This window comes from Schistosoma mansoni, chromosome 1, assembly GCF_000237925.1.
Source record: "Schistosoma mansoni strain Puerto Rico chromosome 1, complete genome".
Classification (NCBI taxonomy): domain Eukaryota; kingdom Metazoa; phylum Platyhelminthes; class Trematoda; order Strigeidida; family Schistosomatidae; genus Schistosoma; species Schistosoma mansoni.
In genome coordinates, this window is record NC_031495.1 from 29,538,779 (window position 1) to 29,557,495 (window position 18,717).

At 35.3% G+C, this 18,717-nt stretch overlaps 1 protein-coding gene across 1 annotated transcript; it reads left to right on the top strand.

The window, feature by feature from the left end:
• Positions 1-401: 401 nt before the first annotated feature.
• Positions 402-18,503, top strand: Smp_093580 (putative atp-dependent RNA helicase; the record flags this gene model as incomplete). Its single annotated transcript, XM_018793972.1, has 8 exons — positions 402-613; positions 1,555-1,783; positions 3,225-3,454; positions 8,976-9,202; positions 12,832-13,229; positions 14,202-14,567; positions 14,708-15,034; positions 17,927-18,503. 8 exons carry the CDS (start codon positions 402-404, stop codon positions 18,251-18,253), a joined length of 2,316 nt encoding a protein of 771 aa, XP_018648431.1. The 3' UTR covers positions 18,254-18,503.
• Positions 18,504-18,717: the final 214 nt, after the last annotated feature.

The following is an 18,717-nucleotide window of genomic DNA, read 5'->3' on the forward strand; positions in this document are numbered from 1 at the left end:
ATATCCTATTCCTATATTCTTTCTAACGACGATTCCGAAATCTTTGCTATGATTGATAAGATTTTCACTAATGATTAGCTCGGATTTGGTATTAACCAAGTAAGCGATTACTGTTGTATTCGTAAACGGGATCCAATTCTTACATTGTTTGTGGGCAACTGACTTTAGTTCTTTATTGATCTAAAACCGTGGTAAGGGTCAATATGATAAACTTAAGTAGCGTTCTATGTTGTCGACTTATATGTTAATTTGCCCAGTCGTTTCCACTAGCTTAAAAGACTTTTTGTCAGTGAAGTTTCCTGTCAAATCTTCCCATTTATCCTTGTCTCTTTATTTCCTACTCAGCTCTTGTGGCATGCGTTAGGCCGAGATCTTGAAAAATAAACATAACGTTTGCGGTTATGAACTCGCGTTTTATCCATCCAGATAGTGAAGAAAGACTTGGCTTTGACTTGTCAGAAGAAGTACCTGAACCCAACGAGGATGGGGGTTGTGGTAGCTCTATTCTACAGTTTCCGATTTCTGATTCTTTTCATTCTGTTGAACAACAACGCCAACAACTTCCTGTTTTCACCAAAAGAAGTCAATTTTTATATCTCCTTGAAAACTCCAGGTAGTTATGGTCATCTTAATTATTCTTTGAATTTTTATTGATTGTGTCGTGATAAAATTTACTTTGGATTTAAGTGTACTTTTTGTTGTATTAGGTATATCTGTTATGGCACTGTTTTAATGTTTCATAGTTATTACTTACTATTTAGTCTTTGCCTCTAAGGTGACCAAAATTACTTTCTATTAACTAATAACCTCATAGTTTCATAGAAAAATCTTTTGGAATGACGTACACTAATTTATGATTACTAGTTCATCGTTTTATATTTAGTTTCGGATTAATCCTGCGACGTAGTGGCGAAATCGATTTTCAAGTGCTTTTGCGTTAATTATTTTCACTGTCACCTTCTTAGAAATATACTAGATGACTCAGTCACTTATTGAAAAAATAGACAGCGAAAAGAACACTGATCCATGCTGTGAAAAATGTCATGTTCTTAATCACAATACGTGCTAATTTAAAGACAGTGTTTAAAATTTGCGTACCGTATTTTATGGATTTTATATCACACCTCAAGAATTCATTTTTACAAAAATTAAGCTATTAAAGTCCCTTTACATCGATCGCACTTAGATGAAGTTTTGTGACATCCGAGCAGCCGTGTGATATCTCTAGCTGAAAATCGAGTGACTTGATTATCAATGTGCTACTTTTAATTATTCGGTCGCTATTTAGACCATCAATGATGATTTCACTGTCTGTTTTGTTCACGTGATACATGTTTACTTTACTTTCATTCATAGAATGGGTGTACTTTAAAGATCTAATGAACGTCCATTACTGTTTTTAATTGACTGATTATACGTTTTATCAACTATTTACACTAATACAGTCATGTCATTAAAACTGACTAATAACTCATAATAATGACTGTTTGGTATAGATTATGTTTAAATTAAAGAATAAATAATCTAGATGCCCCACTACTAATCTTCTTTTAGAGTTTTAGTCGTTACTGGAGAAACTGGGAGCGGGAAGTCTACACAACTTCCTCAGTATGTTTATGAAGCTGGTTGGTTGGACTCAAAATCCAGTAATTTTAATCCATTCGGAGTCACCATGGCTGTGACACAGCCAAGGCGTGTAGCTGCATTAAGTTTGGCTACACGTGTAGCTGAAGAGAAAAACTGGCGAATCGGTAAACAAGTTGGATATATCATACGTTTTGAAGTAAGAGTTACCACACGTCGTTGCTTTTTCCGCTGATTTTTGTGCATAAGAGTTTCCAAACAGGGTTATTCTGGTTTTTTAAATCTCTGGAGATTGTTTGAATATAAACCAAAAATACTCCATTTTAAACGAAAATAGCAAAAATTAGCATGCTCCGGAAAGTTTAGTGATGACATCGTAGAAATCTAACTGAAAAAAAATATTTCTTTGCTAAATTCCCATTCTGAATGTCAACGTGAAATTATTTAATTTGTCGACAGCGGAAACTTCTATTTAGACATTTTAAATAGTTAACTGGTCAAGGGATTTTTTTCAACTGGCTTTTCATCACGACTACATATTTCGAATCCGAAGGCTTTTTGAAAATATTAATAAATGAATACGGAACTGATTAAAAGATGAAAGTTAATAGAATAATTTTACTACTGTTTTTCAAGTTCTATTATCCAATAAATAAGTTGAAACATGTATTTATAAATTAACAGGCTATTTAATTAATAACTAGCGGTAAAAGTGTTGGGAACAATGGTTATTTAAGAGTAAAAGGACAAGAAGGGCAATTAGGAAAGTAGAAGGAGTAGTAGCTAATTTGACTAACATATTAAAAGGTAGTGTAGAATATGTTGACATTCAAGGTATTGAAAGCCGTTGTACAAATATATTTTGTACACAAAGGTTTAGGATTCATCCCATTATTGAATAAAATATAATTATAGATTGTGATTGAGAAAGGACGAAACTATGTCTTATGGAGCATAGTTATTGCCTTCTTTAAATTAGCACAATTAGCACATTGGTTGTTGTTGTCGAATCAGTAAACTTAGTTAGTCGTTTCATTTCTCACAGTTTGATTATTTGTTTATTAACACTAATGTTTATTCAATGTATTATACCGACTATTGGTGTACAAAACGATAATAGGTCAGGAGATTAAACAGTGGTTCGTTTCCTCAACCCATTTATTCTGATTAATTTATTATGTGTATATTAAACGGTATTCGAATAATAATTATTGCTATTGAGTTGTTTGTCACCATACTTCCAAAACATCATGCCATAACTGATTGGGGGTAATACTCGTATTTCTTCTAACAAAAGTAATAAAGTGTCCTCAGGATTCGCTATTCATATTAACTCTTCAAATACTAGCATACCTAAAGGATTAATCTCCACTTCGAATTGTGCAGGAGTTAAGTATGTTCCACTTGTAACTTTGGAAAATCAGTCTACGGATCTTTGAAATTTATGGTGCTATACAAATAAGTAATCCATTTTAAACGGGCGTAAACTTATAGACTTTTGAGAGTGTCTAGTGAGTTCCCGTTTCTCTTGTATCAAACTTCTTGCAAAATACCTAAAAGTATAAATTCTTTTATCTATCTTTTAGTTAAATTTGATTTAATATATGTGGATATGCTTTCACAATATTTTTTTGTAAAAGGAATGTTGGACACCAAATTCAACTGTCATCTCATATCTTACCGAAGGTATGATGATACAGGAACTGTTGCGTGATCCTCTTCTAACTCGTTTCCGTGTAATCATGTTAGATGAAGTTCATGAAAGATCTTTGCAAACGGATATTTTGTTGGGTCTTATTAAGAAAGTATTACGTAAACGGCCAATTGACTTGCGAGTTATAATCTCTTCTGCTACATTGGAAGCTGAAAAGTCAGTTTCTCCTTATTTATGTGTTTGTTTTGTGCCATACATTTATTTGATTAACCATTATGAAACACCTATTTCATCCTTTTTAATCTAGTTATCATTAAGTGATCTATTCATCACAGGTCTTAATTACTGTGGCCGTTTTACATTCATAATTACATTTACTTAAAAAAACAACTAAATATAACTTAGGAACTATCCGCTTAATTCGTTATTCGAAGGCAGTGAATTTAAGCCATTTGTTTCTTAAACTCATTTACCAATTAAAGAACCGTATTCTTGGCTTTGCTTGCAAAGGATGGTGAATTACCTGGTTACCTAAAGTAAAGCAGATAAAACAGTCCGAGTGTTGACATAATGTATGAAATTCAAACCCATTAATCATTGATCCACCAATCCATTATCCATTTGTGGTTCTATGTTGTACATATCCATTAGATACATTAACAAATATATATCAGAGAAAACTGTTAGGACTTTTGCCTCTGTCAATTGTCACGTGACAAAATCACCAATCATAATGCCGGCTTGTATGACCTTGTTCTTTTGCTAAACATATGACATGTCAAACAACAATAGCAGCCTTGCCTCAGCTCTGAATCCTTATTGGTTCTTCTCGCCCAGCCCTGCCCGTTGATTCCAGAATACAATCTCAGCCTTCACTATATGAATCGCATATTTCAGACATACGTGGTTTATATACAAGCGAACCAGACCGCATCATACCATAAAATAGAAAATACCAATTATACAAGATCAAGCCAAAATGGCTGAGTGTAAGAGACTGTAAGTAATAGGTTGGGAATAACTTGAGGATAGTAAATCTCATAATAGTAGTCAATGGATCCATTGGAAATTTATGATAAAAGGAATATGAATATACATATAATCTAGTTACTTAGTAGTCATCCAATAAGAAAATGTATAACAGTACTCCACAAATAATCCCTAGCAGTTACCATTCATTTATTCTTCGTTCGAATATAACAAAATTCTTTTGTAACGCTGTAAAATTCATCATCATCTCATCGTCAGTAAAAATAACCAACATGATCTGTATTAATTGTCATTTTGTCAGTAATCACCCTTTCATAATTTATTTATCTACTCATTTCACTGAATCAATCAATATGCTTCCGAATATATATGTATATATATATATCAGGATGGCCATCAGACAAATGAAGAGTGAGAATGCATCAGGACCTGACAACATACCAACTGAAGCACTGAAGTCAGACGTAGAAGCAACTGCAAACATGCTCCATGTTCTATTCAGGATGATTTGGGAGGAAGAACAAGTGCTGACAGACTGGAAAAAAAGGATATCTCATCAAGGCGCCAAAGAAAGGATATCTGAGCAAATGTGAGAAGTACAGAGGCATCACACTATTATCGGTAGCAGGGTAGGTTTTCAACATAGTGTTGCTGAACCGGATGAAAGACGCAATAGACTCCCAACTTCGATATCAACAGGCCAGATTCCGTAAGGATCAGTCGTGTACAGACCGAATCGCGACACAACGGATTATAGTTGAATAATCAATCCAATGGAACTCGTCACTATACATCCAATTACTTGACTATGAGAATGCATTTGACAGCATGAAAAGGCGAAACTTATTTAACTTTCTTTGACACTTTGGTGTGAGTAGCTGAGAAGATCGTCAATATTATACGGAATTCATGCGACGGACTGCACTGTGAGGTGATGCATGGAGGACAGATGCAGACTCATTTCGAGCGAGTCAAACAAGACAGCTTACTCTCCCATTTTCTCTTCCTTTTTTGTGGTCGACTGGATTATGAAGACCTCCACACGTGACGGGAATTGTTATTAATGTATTTATGTGAGCACATAAATATTGGTACAAGGTGGCACCAGGTATGTATACGCCACACAAAACAATGAGAATGGGAAGAGAAAAAGAGGGTAAGGTGCATATAATGAAAAAAGCAAAAAGAAAAGAACAATAACAACCACAGATTGGTGTATGTTAGTGTAATAATAAGAATAATAATGGGGGAAATAGAAATTTACAACCAGAAGAACTTCAGTTAAGGAAGTTGTGACCACTCTTTATGAAGAAAGCGAAAGAAGGTTATAGCAGGATCGCCACTGGCTTCTATTCTGAGCCATATCTGATAATGTCTCCAGCCACTTTGTTGCACCATCTCTTGGACCCCAGTGAGGGACTAGTGAAGGATCAACGGAAGCCAGCCCTTTGCAGCTTTATTTCATACCACGACACCATGTCATACACTGACCACCTCTCCGCTTCTTCCAACCAATCCCAGCGTCGGCGAATAATGCACGACGAGGAATTCTCTAGGACGACATTCGTAAAACATGTCCAAGCCACCGAAGTCGATGTTTGTAGGTAGTGACACCAATTGGTTTATCATCTCTGCGCCCGAATGCACGATGCCGAACCCCTGCATTACTAACATGGTGTTTCCACTGGATGTCGGCAATCCTTCGGAGACAACGATAATCAAACACAGAGAGTCGTCTAACATCCTCAACTCGGAGAGGCCAGGTCTCACAAGCATTGACGCGTTGTAGATCTGACCTTTTACAGCAGACTGACATCACGAAGGCGCCAAAGATGAACCAGATTGTCATAAGTCTTTCTAGCTTACACTTTACGTGAATTGATCTCATCACTCACGCCGCCACCAGCACTTATGCAGCTACCTAGATACACGAACATCTCGACTACTTCAACCTGCTCGCCACCCAGAGTGAGTACAAGATCAGAATCCTGCCAGTCTTGTAGACATACTTTGCACTTCGAAGGTGCAAAGCACATACCATACCTATGGACACTGATTGCCAACTGATTAAGTGCGGATTGCATGGCTTAGGTATGATCTCACAGTAAGACAATATCATCCGCATACTCAAGGTCGAGAAGTCTTTCTCCAGGCAACAGATCCACACCGCCATTACCTACATCCATCAGAGCTGTTTCCAGAATGTCAACGATGGCAAAGTTGAAGAGGAATGGTGAGATTGGGAAACCCTGTCTAACTCTACTGCTTGAATTGAACAATGTAGAGAGGTGGTTGTATGCCCTCACTCTGTCTGAGGTGTTTGTATATAGGGCCTTTAAGATGTTAATAAACTTTTCAGACACACTCTTCTTCGATAGATAATCCCAAAGAACAGTCCTGTCCAACGAATCGAAGGCAGCCCTGATTTCAAGAAACACTACGATTGTTGGCCTATGATAAGTATGACGTTGTTCTAACATTTGGCGGAGGGTGGAGATATGATCAATACATCCTCGACCAAAACTAAAACTAGCATGCTCCTCGCGAGTCAATCTTTCTTGGGTTTTGAACAACCTACGAAGTATGACGGAAGCCAATACTTTGAACGCAATTTGGAAGTAGACTCATCCCCTGATAGTTATTACAGGAATGACGTGAACCCTTTTTAAAGATAGGGACAAATATCGACTCTTTCCATGACTTGGGAACACTCTCTAGCTCCCAGACCTTTGTAAACAACGTTGTCAGTTCCTTAGCCAGAAAGTCACCACCATCTTTAAAAAGAGTCGGAGGTAAGTCATCTGGGCCCGGTAATTTGTAGCGCTTTAAGAGTTGGAGTTCCTTGCGGAGTTCCGCCTCATTTGGTGGAGCAGTCGTCACCAGCCATAGAGGGCAGGACAGTCCGGTCGATGTTGCCGGAGCAGCAAGCCAGTTGAACTGCCTTTCAATGAGTTTTACCTATCGTCCAAGACGTCGAGAGATGTTAGTGATTGGAATCCCGTCATCCTCACAGATTGTTTCACTCACACCAGACTTCTTGCTGCCAGTGGCTCGGATGAGTTGAAAGAGTTTCCGGCAGTTACCAGATGCAGCTGCTGCTTCCAGCTCATTAGCACGCTCCGACCACCAGGCTTCTTGGTCCTTACGCAAGCTTTGCCCAATTTCATTACGTAACAGTCTTCGTTTGTGGTCATACTCACGGTCACCCGGAGTAGACCGACGGGCTTCGATGAGTTGTAAGAAGCCTGGAGAAACCCAGTGCTTATAAGCGGGACGTTTCGCGAAGCCGCAAGCGACTTTACTCGCCATTTTCATGGCGTTAGGCAGTTATAACCAATGCTCATCTATACTTTTCGGTGGGATGGTAGCTAGCCTAGAAGCTAGCTCGGTTCGACACTTACTTGCAACAGAAGTTGCAATCGATTTGCTAACATCAATCCGTTGATGAAGATCAGTTCGTTGGCCGCTGAAAAGTAAAGTAAGATTGGCGCAGACCAGGGCATGATCAGAGTCCAGATAGGTACTCCAAAAGGAGCGGCAGTCTTGTACACAACCGCGCCAGCGGTAGCTGATCGCGATGTGATCAATTTGAGTCCAGGCTTGAGATGCAGAGGGAGGACGCCAGGTGGCACATCGGCGATGACTGTGCCGGAAGTTAGTGCTAGCCACAAACAGGTTGTGGTCTGTGCACAGTTCAAGTAGATGGTCCCCGTTATCTGTCCTGCGATCAACAAGTCCCCATCGGCCACCTAAATGACTCTCTTCTGTGCCTAGACACCCGACCTGTGCATTGAAGTCTCCGGCTAGTACTACAATATCCGTCGAAGGCACTTTCTGGAGAGGAATAGTTAATTGGTGGTAGAATTCATCCTTAATTGCATCCGGGCTGCAATCTGTCGGGGCATAGGCGGAGATGACGAAAAGACATCGTTTCTCATGCCGATTTCTTCTCACTTTGATGGAACTTTCCAATCTAACGGCACATAACCGACTTTTAGTGGGGACACTATAGAAAAACCAAGATCCTGAAATGCAACACTGAGAACACCAACCCAATTACATTTGATGGAGAAGCGCTCGAAGAGGTGGAAAGTTTCACACCCCCGGACAGCAACATCGATGAACGTGGAAGATCTGATGTAAATGTAAAGGTGAGGATTGGCAAAGTAAGGACATCATTCCTACAGTTGACGAACATATGGAACTAAAACAACTGTCTGCAAGCCAATATGAAAATCAGAATATTCGATACGAACATCAAGCCAACTCTACTGTACTAAGCTGAAACATGAGGAACTATCATCAAAAGAGTGAGTATTTATAAACAATTGTTTATGCAAGATACTGAATGTCCGTTGTCGGGAAACCATCAACAACAGCCTACTGTGCGAGAGAAGAAACCAGTTTTCATGTGAAGAGGAAATTAGGAAAAGACGTTGGATGAGGATAGGAAACACATTACGGAAATTATCGAGCTGCATCATGAAGCAAGCACTAACTTGGAATCCTGAAAGTAGACGGAAAAGTGTTAGACCAAAGAATACACTGTCGAGAATTGAAAGCAGACATGAAAAGGATGAATAGCAACTGTAAATAAATGGGAAGGATTGTCCAGGACAACGTTGTATGGAGAATGCTGGTGGGTGGCCCATACTCCCCGATGGGTAGCAGGTATAAGTAAGTAATCAATATGATAAAAACTGTTTCGTTGATACTTTTTAAAAAGAAGACTATTATTTCTCTTTAGGTTTATAGAATATTTTTCAAAAATGAAGATACCTGAAGTGGAAACCCAAAAACAAGGGCTAAAATTAACTCCTGTTTCACATTTAAATGTGGAAGGACGTCAATATACTGTGTCTATATTTTACTCACTTGATCCCGTTCCTTGTTATATATCTGCAGCTAAAGAGACTGTTTTTCGGATACATGAGACAAAACCATTGGGTGGTGACATACTTATCTTTGTTACAGGTAAATATTCTGGATGCAAATAATTGTTAAATTAAGGATGTTACTCAAGCTGTATAAAATTTTTTGACTGTTTTTCCGCAGATGTCTAAATGTGATGAATGATAAATTTCACTTTTTTACACGAAGAAATGCCGAAGGAAAGTTTCATTCACATCATATTAATGTAAAATTTAGAGTTACAGAAAAATATTAGTTGCAAATTATAAAAAACTAAAGTTAGAAAAATCATTGACAGTACGATTGTAATTTAGAGAATCCTAAAACCTGAGTGTACTCAAACAATAATGATTGTTTTTACTTACTGTGATTGATCTTTAATCCAAAAAGATATTTCGAAACAAAGTTGGATAGTATCTCATCACCACTTGCGTTGTCTTAATTTTGTTCCATTCTTTGACAGGTCACAACAAATTCAATACACTGTGTACGATGAAACTTCAGTTATTATGATGATCGATAAGAGTTTTGCATAGCAGTGGTGTGGGTTTTATACAGCTTAAATATAATTTGAAAAAGAAAACTGCCAAATCCTAACTCCATAAGTGAACGGTATCTCACCCACCTAACGACGTCTAGCTCCTGGATGTGCACTAGTAAATTGTTTTTTAACCTATCTAGAGATTAGAGATTTCTGATTGTTTTTCAAAGGACGTGCGTGGTTGGTGAGAATTGTCTTCCAGTTAATAAACTTTCCACCACCCACTTGACTTCAGCACTGATAGCTTGCATACGTTTCACGCACAACATTCTATCAGTTTCCATTGTAAGCATTTATTGCCACTGAAATGGGATTGAAGACTAGAGGTGGACAGTTTGTGACATGGTATGGTATCACAGAATGAAAGATAGTTGCGTTGAATTAACGTTTGCAAGCATTTCACTACAACTCAGTGGGTTAAGAGATTATTTCACTTAACTTTAAGTGTGAGGCAGTCATAATTCTACTATAGTATGTTTTTGTATTCTTCATAACCTAGGTATACCTTTGTACTGAATGAAATCAGTCTTGATTGATTTCTTCATAAAATTGGCATTCTGTCTCTTAGTGATGTGGATTTAAGTCTCTGAGAGTGACAGTAGTTCCTCAAAGTTTTAAAAAATATTTTGGTGGTATAAATTGTTTCTGTAATGTATATGGGCTTTCTATTGATCATTTTTAATCAACTAGTATTTCTAGGTACCGATTTGTAGTGAATAATAACGCGGTTTATTACACCGACAGGTATATATATATATATATATATATATATATATATATATATATTCATGAACATTGGCGTTTAAACCTTTTGAGCGAAATGAACAAGTGAGTAGTAACTTTCAGAATGCCTTGTGGTTAGTAAGTTGTAACACACACACAATGAAGTTTTGTGCGGAACTGTTTTTCTCGTTTCATCGGTATGCTGGTATCGTATTATATATCTTATATTGATATATAGTTAGACTCGATACGAAGTTTTCCCAGGAAGCTTATGGAACTGCTATATGAGAGTAGTAACAATATTCCATATATTTAAATGCAAGAACAGGTAAGCGGTCATTTGGAATTGGAATTCAAAAACATAAGGGGTGGGTGATGCATTAATTAAATGAGGTCCGGAGACAGATAAGATAGATTGTGTAATAATTTTAGATGTTATGAAGGATTTATATGAGATTAAATGAATTAAGGGAATGAAAACGCATAAGTGGAGGGATGGTTTTGGTGTACATAAAATAAGAATTAGTTAAGAGAAGACCCCATAACAAAATAAACACTAATAAAATGATAATGACAAAGTAGTGATAAGTTTATTACTCTCTTTTTGGATACATAAGTCAGGTTTTCGTTTTTTATTGGTATTGCTTCGGCAAACCAAAGAGACGTTGCGTTTTTTGTCTGCTAATAATTTTGAAGGCTTGTGAAATGACTATGGTATGGCTTGTGTCAAGTGAATGCCGAGCTATTGCATTGTTTAGAGCCATTGTGTCTCTCAGTTTCAAGTTCTTTGAAACGTGCTCAGAAATGCGAATTTAATGTTATAATCGATTGATTCTAAGTAGTTACTTGAAAGATGCTTGTTAAAATAGACCAAATAAATTACTTCTACTATTATATACTCTCACTAAATTTCACAATAAACATGTCTTTTATTGTAAATCAAAATAATACTCTTTATATCTATGACAAAAAAATGATATTGAGTTTAAATTATTTGACCTATGAGTAAAAATTACCCAAGACTGGAATATTCAATTGATATAATGAGAAAATTAGGAGAAAAGTTCATGGTCATATAGAAAAGGTCAAATGTGAATTATACATTCAATGAATATAGTTAACAAAACCTTGCATTAACTATGTTTGCTTTAAAAAAAATTATTTTTATATTAACAATCGATATGATAAAAATTAATCTCTTTTTTCAAATATCTGCTGTTAAAAGTAAACTCAGTTAGATATGTCATTAAAGTCAAATATAATGAATCTATATTATTCTGCATCAGTGTTTGTTTTAGCTTTATTCAAATTCATAAAGGAAACCAATTGTGTCAAATTTAACTACTGACTTGACACAGTTTAGTTCACATTTCAGTATTTTTCTTTTTAAGTAGTAAGTACAATCAATCTGTCCCAATTAGTTGGTTTTTTTTCAGTTTATTTCTGAATAATACGTCATAAAATCTACTTTGTTAGGACATGTTATGAATCATGTCTTATAGATTTAAGGAAACTTCATCCTTAGTTTCCATTAATTACAATTAGTAGTCTAGACTTTATTGTGTCTATTGTGATTAGACTTGTTCACATGACCTGATTACTTAGCTACAGTATTTAACAATACGTCTATTCATCAAAATATTTTACTTATTTTGAGATAGGCGTATTGTACACTTTTTTCAATGTTCCATTACTGATTGATGTGTTTTGTTTATCTTCCACCACATACTACTTCAGGGCGCAAAACATAATAGAAGTACTTTTTTTATCAGTTAAGACTTTCATATTTTTGCAATAACATCGAATGCGTATTTATACATTTATACTTTGTTTCACAACTTTTCAGTCTTTTTTTACATAGTCAACTGAGTTGGCATCATGTTGAACAATATACAAAAGTTGCAGAAATCTGTTCCTATTGGACATTGATATTAGGAATTGATGATAATATAAAGATATCGACCTTTGTTTACCGTCAGATTTTTGGTATTGATTATGCATATTGAGAGTTCAGTAGTCGATAGGTTGTTCTATTTCAAAGGATAACTGATAAGTATATACCCAGTAATTGTTTATTTTTCTCTTTTATTCATTAGTCGAATTACTGATAAGTGTGACAAATTTCAGTTGAAATACTAATTTAACTAATGACCTGATACAATAATTATTATAAATTTGAATGAATTTGCTGCTGACTAAGTTAATATATGGTTCCTTCAACCTGAAATTATTAATTAGTTATGGTTTTAGATGAACGTGGCTATTTTGTAGCTGTAACGTTGTGGGTATTCATGTTTATCTTAGTAGTTTGAGTTTTTGTACGAAGATGCACTGCAACGAAATTTGGAGGCATTAAACTTGGTTGCAATTTTGGTTAGTATTTCTTTTTTGGAAAATACTTACATTCAGTTTTATTTTGATTCCCAAGGTCAGAATGAAGTTTCCCAACTGGTTAGCAATCTAATTGAAGAATATCGGAACCGCAAGGAGCGTTTCTTAAATACTCAACAACAAAGTTCCAAAACAAAGTTACCTACTACTTACCCACCTTTACGTTGCTTACAGCTTCATGGTTCCCTTCCTCAGCATGAACAGCTTCGTATTTTTGAACGACCAACTCGGTCTTGTCGTAAAGTTATCGTGGCCACTAATGTTGCGGAAGCGTCAGTTACAATTCCTGGGATTTCTTATGTGATTGATTGTGGCTTTTCAAGAATTCGAGCTTATAATCCTGTTAATGGGCTTGAAGCTTTAGTTACTATACCTATATCTCAAGCTTCAGCACGCCAGCGTGCTGGTCGAGCCGGCCGTACAAGAACTGGACAGGTTAGTAACATATTATTGAGTCACCTATATCTCTTGGCTAAGTTTTTATTTACATCGTTATTTCATTTACAATAATAATAATAATAATAATAATAAAAGTTTTAAAGTCTGTTAACTCGCTCTTTCACAGATACCATTAGCGAGTTTATTAGTTACCGTGTTCATTTAAATTATTTCTGTTAATTTTTCCTATTAGTTGATGTCAGTACTAAGAGAATATAATACCGAAAATATATTATTTATAATTTGTAAAGACAATCAGGTAAAACTCTCAATATACATATTTACCAATCAAATTGATTCATCATGAGATTATTTCCATGTATCTAAGTTGTTTTATTATGATATTCATAAAGCTTTTTTGTCACGTACATACAATCAAATGAACACTGAATAAACGGAAATTAATCGTAATTTCAGTTCGCTAACAGTGCTTATATCTAAACTGTCATTATATCTTTCTAAATCACCTCTACATACAATAACACTAGTCGTGTCACATCTTTATCCTTTTTGGGACACCTCCCAGAAAGCGCAACGAAGCTTCCAGAGGCCCTAAAGAAGCCTAAGAGATTCCATCCAATCAGAACGTGATAGGACTTTCTAGAATACCAACATGGCATACTACGACTGAACATTACATAACTTCCTACTTGCGAATCGGTTGGATTATAATGATGTTATAGCCCGGACTAAAAACTATAAATACCCCTGTTTTCCTGTACATATTTTGAAACTTACTTAATAACTACTTCCAGTTGTTTCTTCTGTTTTTTTCATTTGTGGCTGGGTTTTATGCATTTGAGTGCTGATATCCGCATGCAGTATTAGCGGCCGTAGAAGTCCTTGTTTATTATCATATATTGATAATAATTTTTAAGTAATAACTAATTGTGTGTAATTAAAATATCATTGATTTTCATATTTACAACAAATTATAGTTCCTTTTTTCTGTCACTTATGATATTACAGGCTTACCGGCTTTATACTGAAGAGGCATATAATAAACTCTTGCCACGTTTTACATTACCAGAGTCTTTACGTGTCGATTTATCTGGTGCTTTGTTACGCTTAAAAACGCTTGGTATCGATCGTTTAGCTCAGTTTGATTGGCTCGATCCACCACCTGCATCACATGTAGGTCAGTCTGCTGAACGACTTGTGGCTTTAGGTGCTCTCGATGCTAGTTCTGGTCATCTTACAATTCCTCGTGGTTTAAAATTAGCAGAAGTGTCTACAACATGTGGTTTAGACCAACCTTCAACTGCAGCTGCATTATTAGGTGCTTGTGATGAAGGATGTTCTCAGGAGATTGCTGCCATTGTATCATTAATGCAAGTGAGTAATTGATTTGGTATGGCCTTACATTCCAGTAATAACAATCTGTTATTTATTGGTACGTAAAAAAATTATACTGAGACTTTTATATAACTATGAATTTTTATGAATATTTTATGTATTTTTGCTTGGCTTTTTAGATTCAACGAATATTTACGGTTTCCGATTACAAACACACAAGTGATCGTATTCGTAGGCAGACTTTCGGCTGTCAGCAGGGTGATCATTTAACAGAGCTAAATGCATTTGTTGCTTATGAGAACCAATCAAAACTATTATCAAAGTCGGAACTTCGAACATGGTGTCGAGAAGTAGGTTTAAATGAACGTGGGCTAGCTCATGCAGTTATACTACGTGATCGAATTGGCTCCATGTTTCATCGTTTAAAATTGCCGTGGGTAAAAGCAGAGCCTGAGGGAAATCCTAATCCAGTTCTACGGGCGATTGTTCGCGGATTCTTTCATCAAGTAACAATTTGCGTCATTGAACTTTTGTTTTTTAATCTTATACAACTCTCTTGTAGGATAGTGTTTAATTGTTTTTAGAAAACCTCAGCTACTAGTACTAGTTTTCTGCAACCGTAAAGTTTAGATTCATGATATAACATCTGGTAGTCTATATGTATTTTCCTTTGTAAGGATATTTTTCATTATGGACTGGTGTTAGCTAGAAGAAAAAACAGATATTTTGTCCTAACTGGGATTTCTAAGCAAAATTCACGACTCCATACTGGATCAAACCAAGAACCTTTAAGTTATCCAATGTTGACTATACCATTCATAAACAGTAAATCGGGATTCAATGGTGTTCACTTCCAAATTAAGTGAGTTCACACATGTTGCTCGACAAATATCCATTACTATTGGTGGGTAACTAACTGTATTATTCTGATATGGTTTGTGGTAACTGCAATTATTCTAATGACACTTTGAACCCAGGTACGACAGTTTCCTCGACATCCTCACAACTGCACATGGTTGCTTCAATTTAAATTCATTCAATAAACAATGACCTTTTGTGATTAGTGTAGAAATTTATTGTGTGTTTCAAAGCATATATTTATATATTTTCTATGACATTCAAGTTGTTTCGTTAGAGTTACATATGTTCAATTACTTAACTGTTTGTTTTCATAACTGTTGTTTATCCTGAAATTGCATATCCAACTCTTAAATAAAGTTTATCTATCTTTATTTTGAATAGATAACCTAATGAAATTAACTTCGAAGTAGACATATAAATGAATTATTGAATTTCTTGCGATTAGTTACCTCGATAAACTTTTGTAGAGTAATAACAACAAATATTGTGAGATGAATTGTATGTATTTCATTATTTCACGTGTACTATATCTTCCACATACTAACTGATTTTTAGAAATAAGAAAATGTTATATATATATATATATATATATATATATTATTGTGTGTGAAATCCATCAAGTCATTTAGTTCATTGGTTTCAAATAATTACAAATAGTTTCTATATTTGTGCAAGCTCAATTCATAGGCAACAGGAATAGGCGAGAGACAGAGCGAGACTATGACATGATTGAATATGAAAAATATGTACAAATTGTCATGATTACTCTAAGTGAAATGATGAAAATCATAGTAATTACCCAAAAATATAAAAATAAAGTGCATGTTACTCACAAAATTACATTTGTCAAACATTTCATTTATTGGTACAAATCAGCGTATGTTTGTGGAAGATTTAGAGCACGTAAAAGAAAATGAATTCATTTCATCTCACATTATTTGTTGTTCTTGTTGTTAAAATGAACTTCTTATACAATCCATAATTTTAGCGATATTTGATGTAAGAATTATACTTTATCTTCAAATATTGCAATATGCAGTGAACAGAATAATGCACAACAAGCAGTAGATTCTAATCTACTACCCAATTGGAATATACTTTGTGTGGTTTTGATTTCTTATGAACAACGATGGGAACACTGGGATATAGACACTTATAGCCCTTACATTGTACATGAAGTAATCCAAATATCTTTTTGGTATATTTAAATGAAATATTTCTTTGAAATATGATTAATATTTCTGAACTAGTTAGATAAGTAATATCAGCAACGGATACGAAGCAACAGTGAGCCAATGTTTGATCCTAATTTAGGGTTTCTCAGGGGCACTAAACTAAACAGTTAGGTTCCGATCCAGTGGTTGAATGGCACTGTGTTTGCTTCAACACTTAAAGATCATGACTGGTGCCACGTCTTGGTTCGGCCGTCCCTAACCTCCTAACCTACTCCTACACTAAATAACTTCGCCCGTCAAGGTAGCCGGTGGTTAAACATATGTAACACGTATCAAGACCACCTGAGTTGATCACGGTTTACTACCTTGTCAACTGATTTGCCATATTTACCTAGTACCCTACCCCTAACCTCGGCATTGCTCAGTCGATGGTCCTAAAATACACGAGCGATGGTTCGAGGATTATTGTGATTGAATGCTAGTAACCTACGAATATCCTCTAATACTAATGATCATGTTTCTGAGCCATGAGGTCGAACAGAGCGAACTGCTGCTCATTATACTTATCCTTTGGTTGACAAATGGCTATTTCGCCTACACCACAAGTGAACCAAGTTAACAAAATCCGTGGTCGGGATTTCGCCAGACACTAGGCCACAAGGACTGATGAAAATTCCAAAGCAAATTAAATGGCCAGCACACTAAACTACTTTACTCCTTGTTATTAATTCAGATGCTAACTCAGGTTTGTCTTAAGGTAACATTTTGCATTTGGAGGGATATAATCGCATTTCAAACATGCTTATATTTTTGCTTAGGGCAGTCAGAAGACTGAGTTTTGCTAGCCTCTTGACCAAACAGTACTATGTCATCTACTTATTTTAAGTCAATAAGGAGGTATCCTAGCAGAAAATCAACTCATAATATATCAGATAATGAGAGTGTTATCTCTAAAAGAATGTCTGTGAAAAATTTAAATAAAAATTAGGAAATTGGATAGCCTTGATAAACGCCACTTGAAGTTACCAGTTCCGAAGATAGTTTACCATTAGCTCTAACTTGACAATTAATATTTGAGTACAAAGCCTGCACAAGGCTGATGTACTATAAAAAGTCCGAAGGAAAAATTCGGCATCTACTCAGCTCTCCCTAGTTTCCAGTGGTTCTGTAGTTAATATCAGTTTTTTTCACACCGATCATCTTTAAAACGAACAAATCTCCATATATATATGAAATATGTATGAGGTTAAATTCTGCGATGTTTATCAGTGATAGCCTGTTAAATGTCATTTTAGTTAGCATATTTATTTTATTATGTAGTTCATTTATTTATTTGATGTTTTTTACATTCCATTAAAAAAGGCTGCTCGTCTCGCTTCATCTGGTTCACATTATTTAACTATAAGAGGAGATCATCAATTACGTTTACATCCTAACTGTATTTTATATTCGTCTACAACACGTTGGCCCGCTTATATCTTATTTACAAATGTATTTCTCACACCCAGTTTGGATTACAATAATGATACTAAATCAAATATTAACAATAATAAGAATGACTTGTCAAGTACGTGTATCAGTGGTGTCAGTGTTATACAACCAGATTGGTTGCTGGAATTAGCTCCACATTATTATCAATTCGGTACAGATAGAGAACATTTAGAACATTCTTTAGGAATAAAAAAATGATGAATATACTAGTCAAACCAACTAGTTATATATATATATATATATATATATATAATTTCTTTCTGTATAATAAAATGTAGTCTTCATATTTGAAAGAAACAGTCAATTTTTGTTAAAATTACAAGTGATCGATGGTTATTAACATGTGTGTAAATATATTTGGTTGCATTTCCCTGTATTCTACTAAATTATTCTGTACAAATCCAATCTTGAGATGTTTTATATTAAATAAATCTTTAACGGTTTGTTATGATTTCATTATCTTTCATTTGAGTTAAGCTAGATTTATTCGGCGTGTGTAGAAGTAAATATATTGTTTTTTGTGTTCAATCATTTTCTCAATACATTACGCGTAATTTCTGGTGCTTTAGGGACATCAGAAACACTCCATACAAAGTAAAATGATAGTATTTTTAAGAATTTGAAAAGGAAAAGGTTGTATAATTTTTAAGTCAATTAACTTT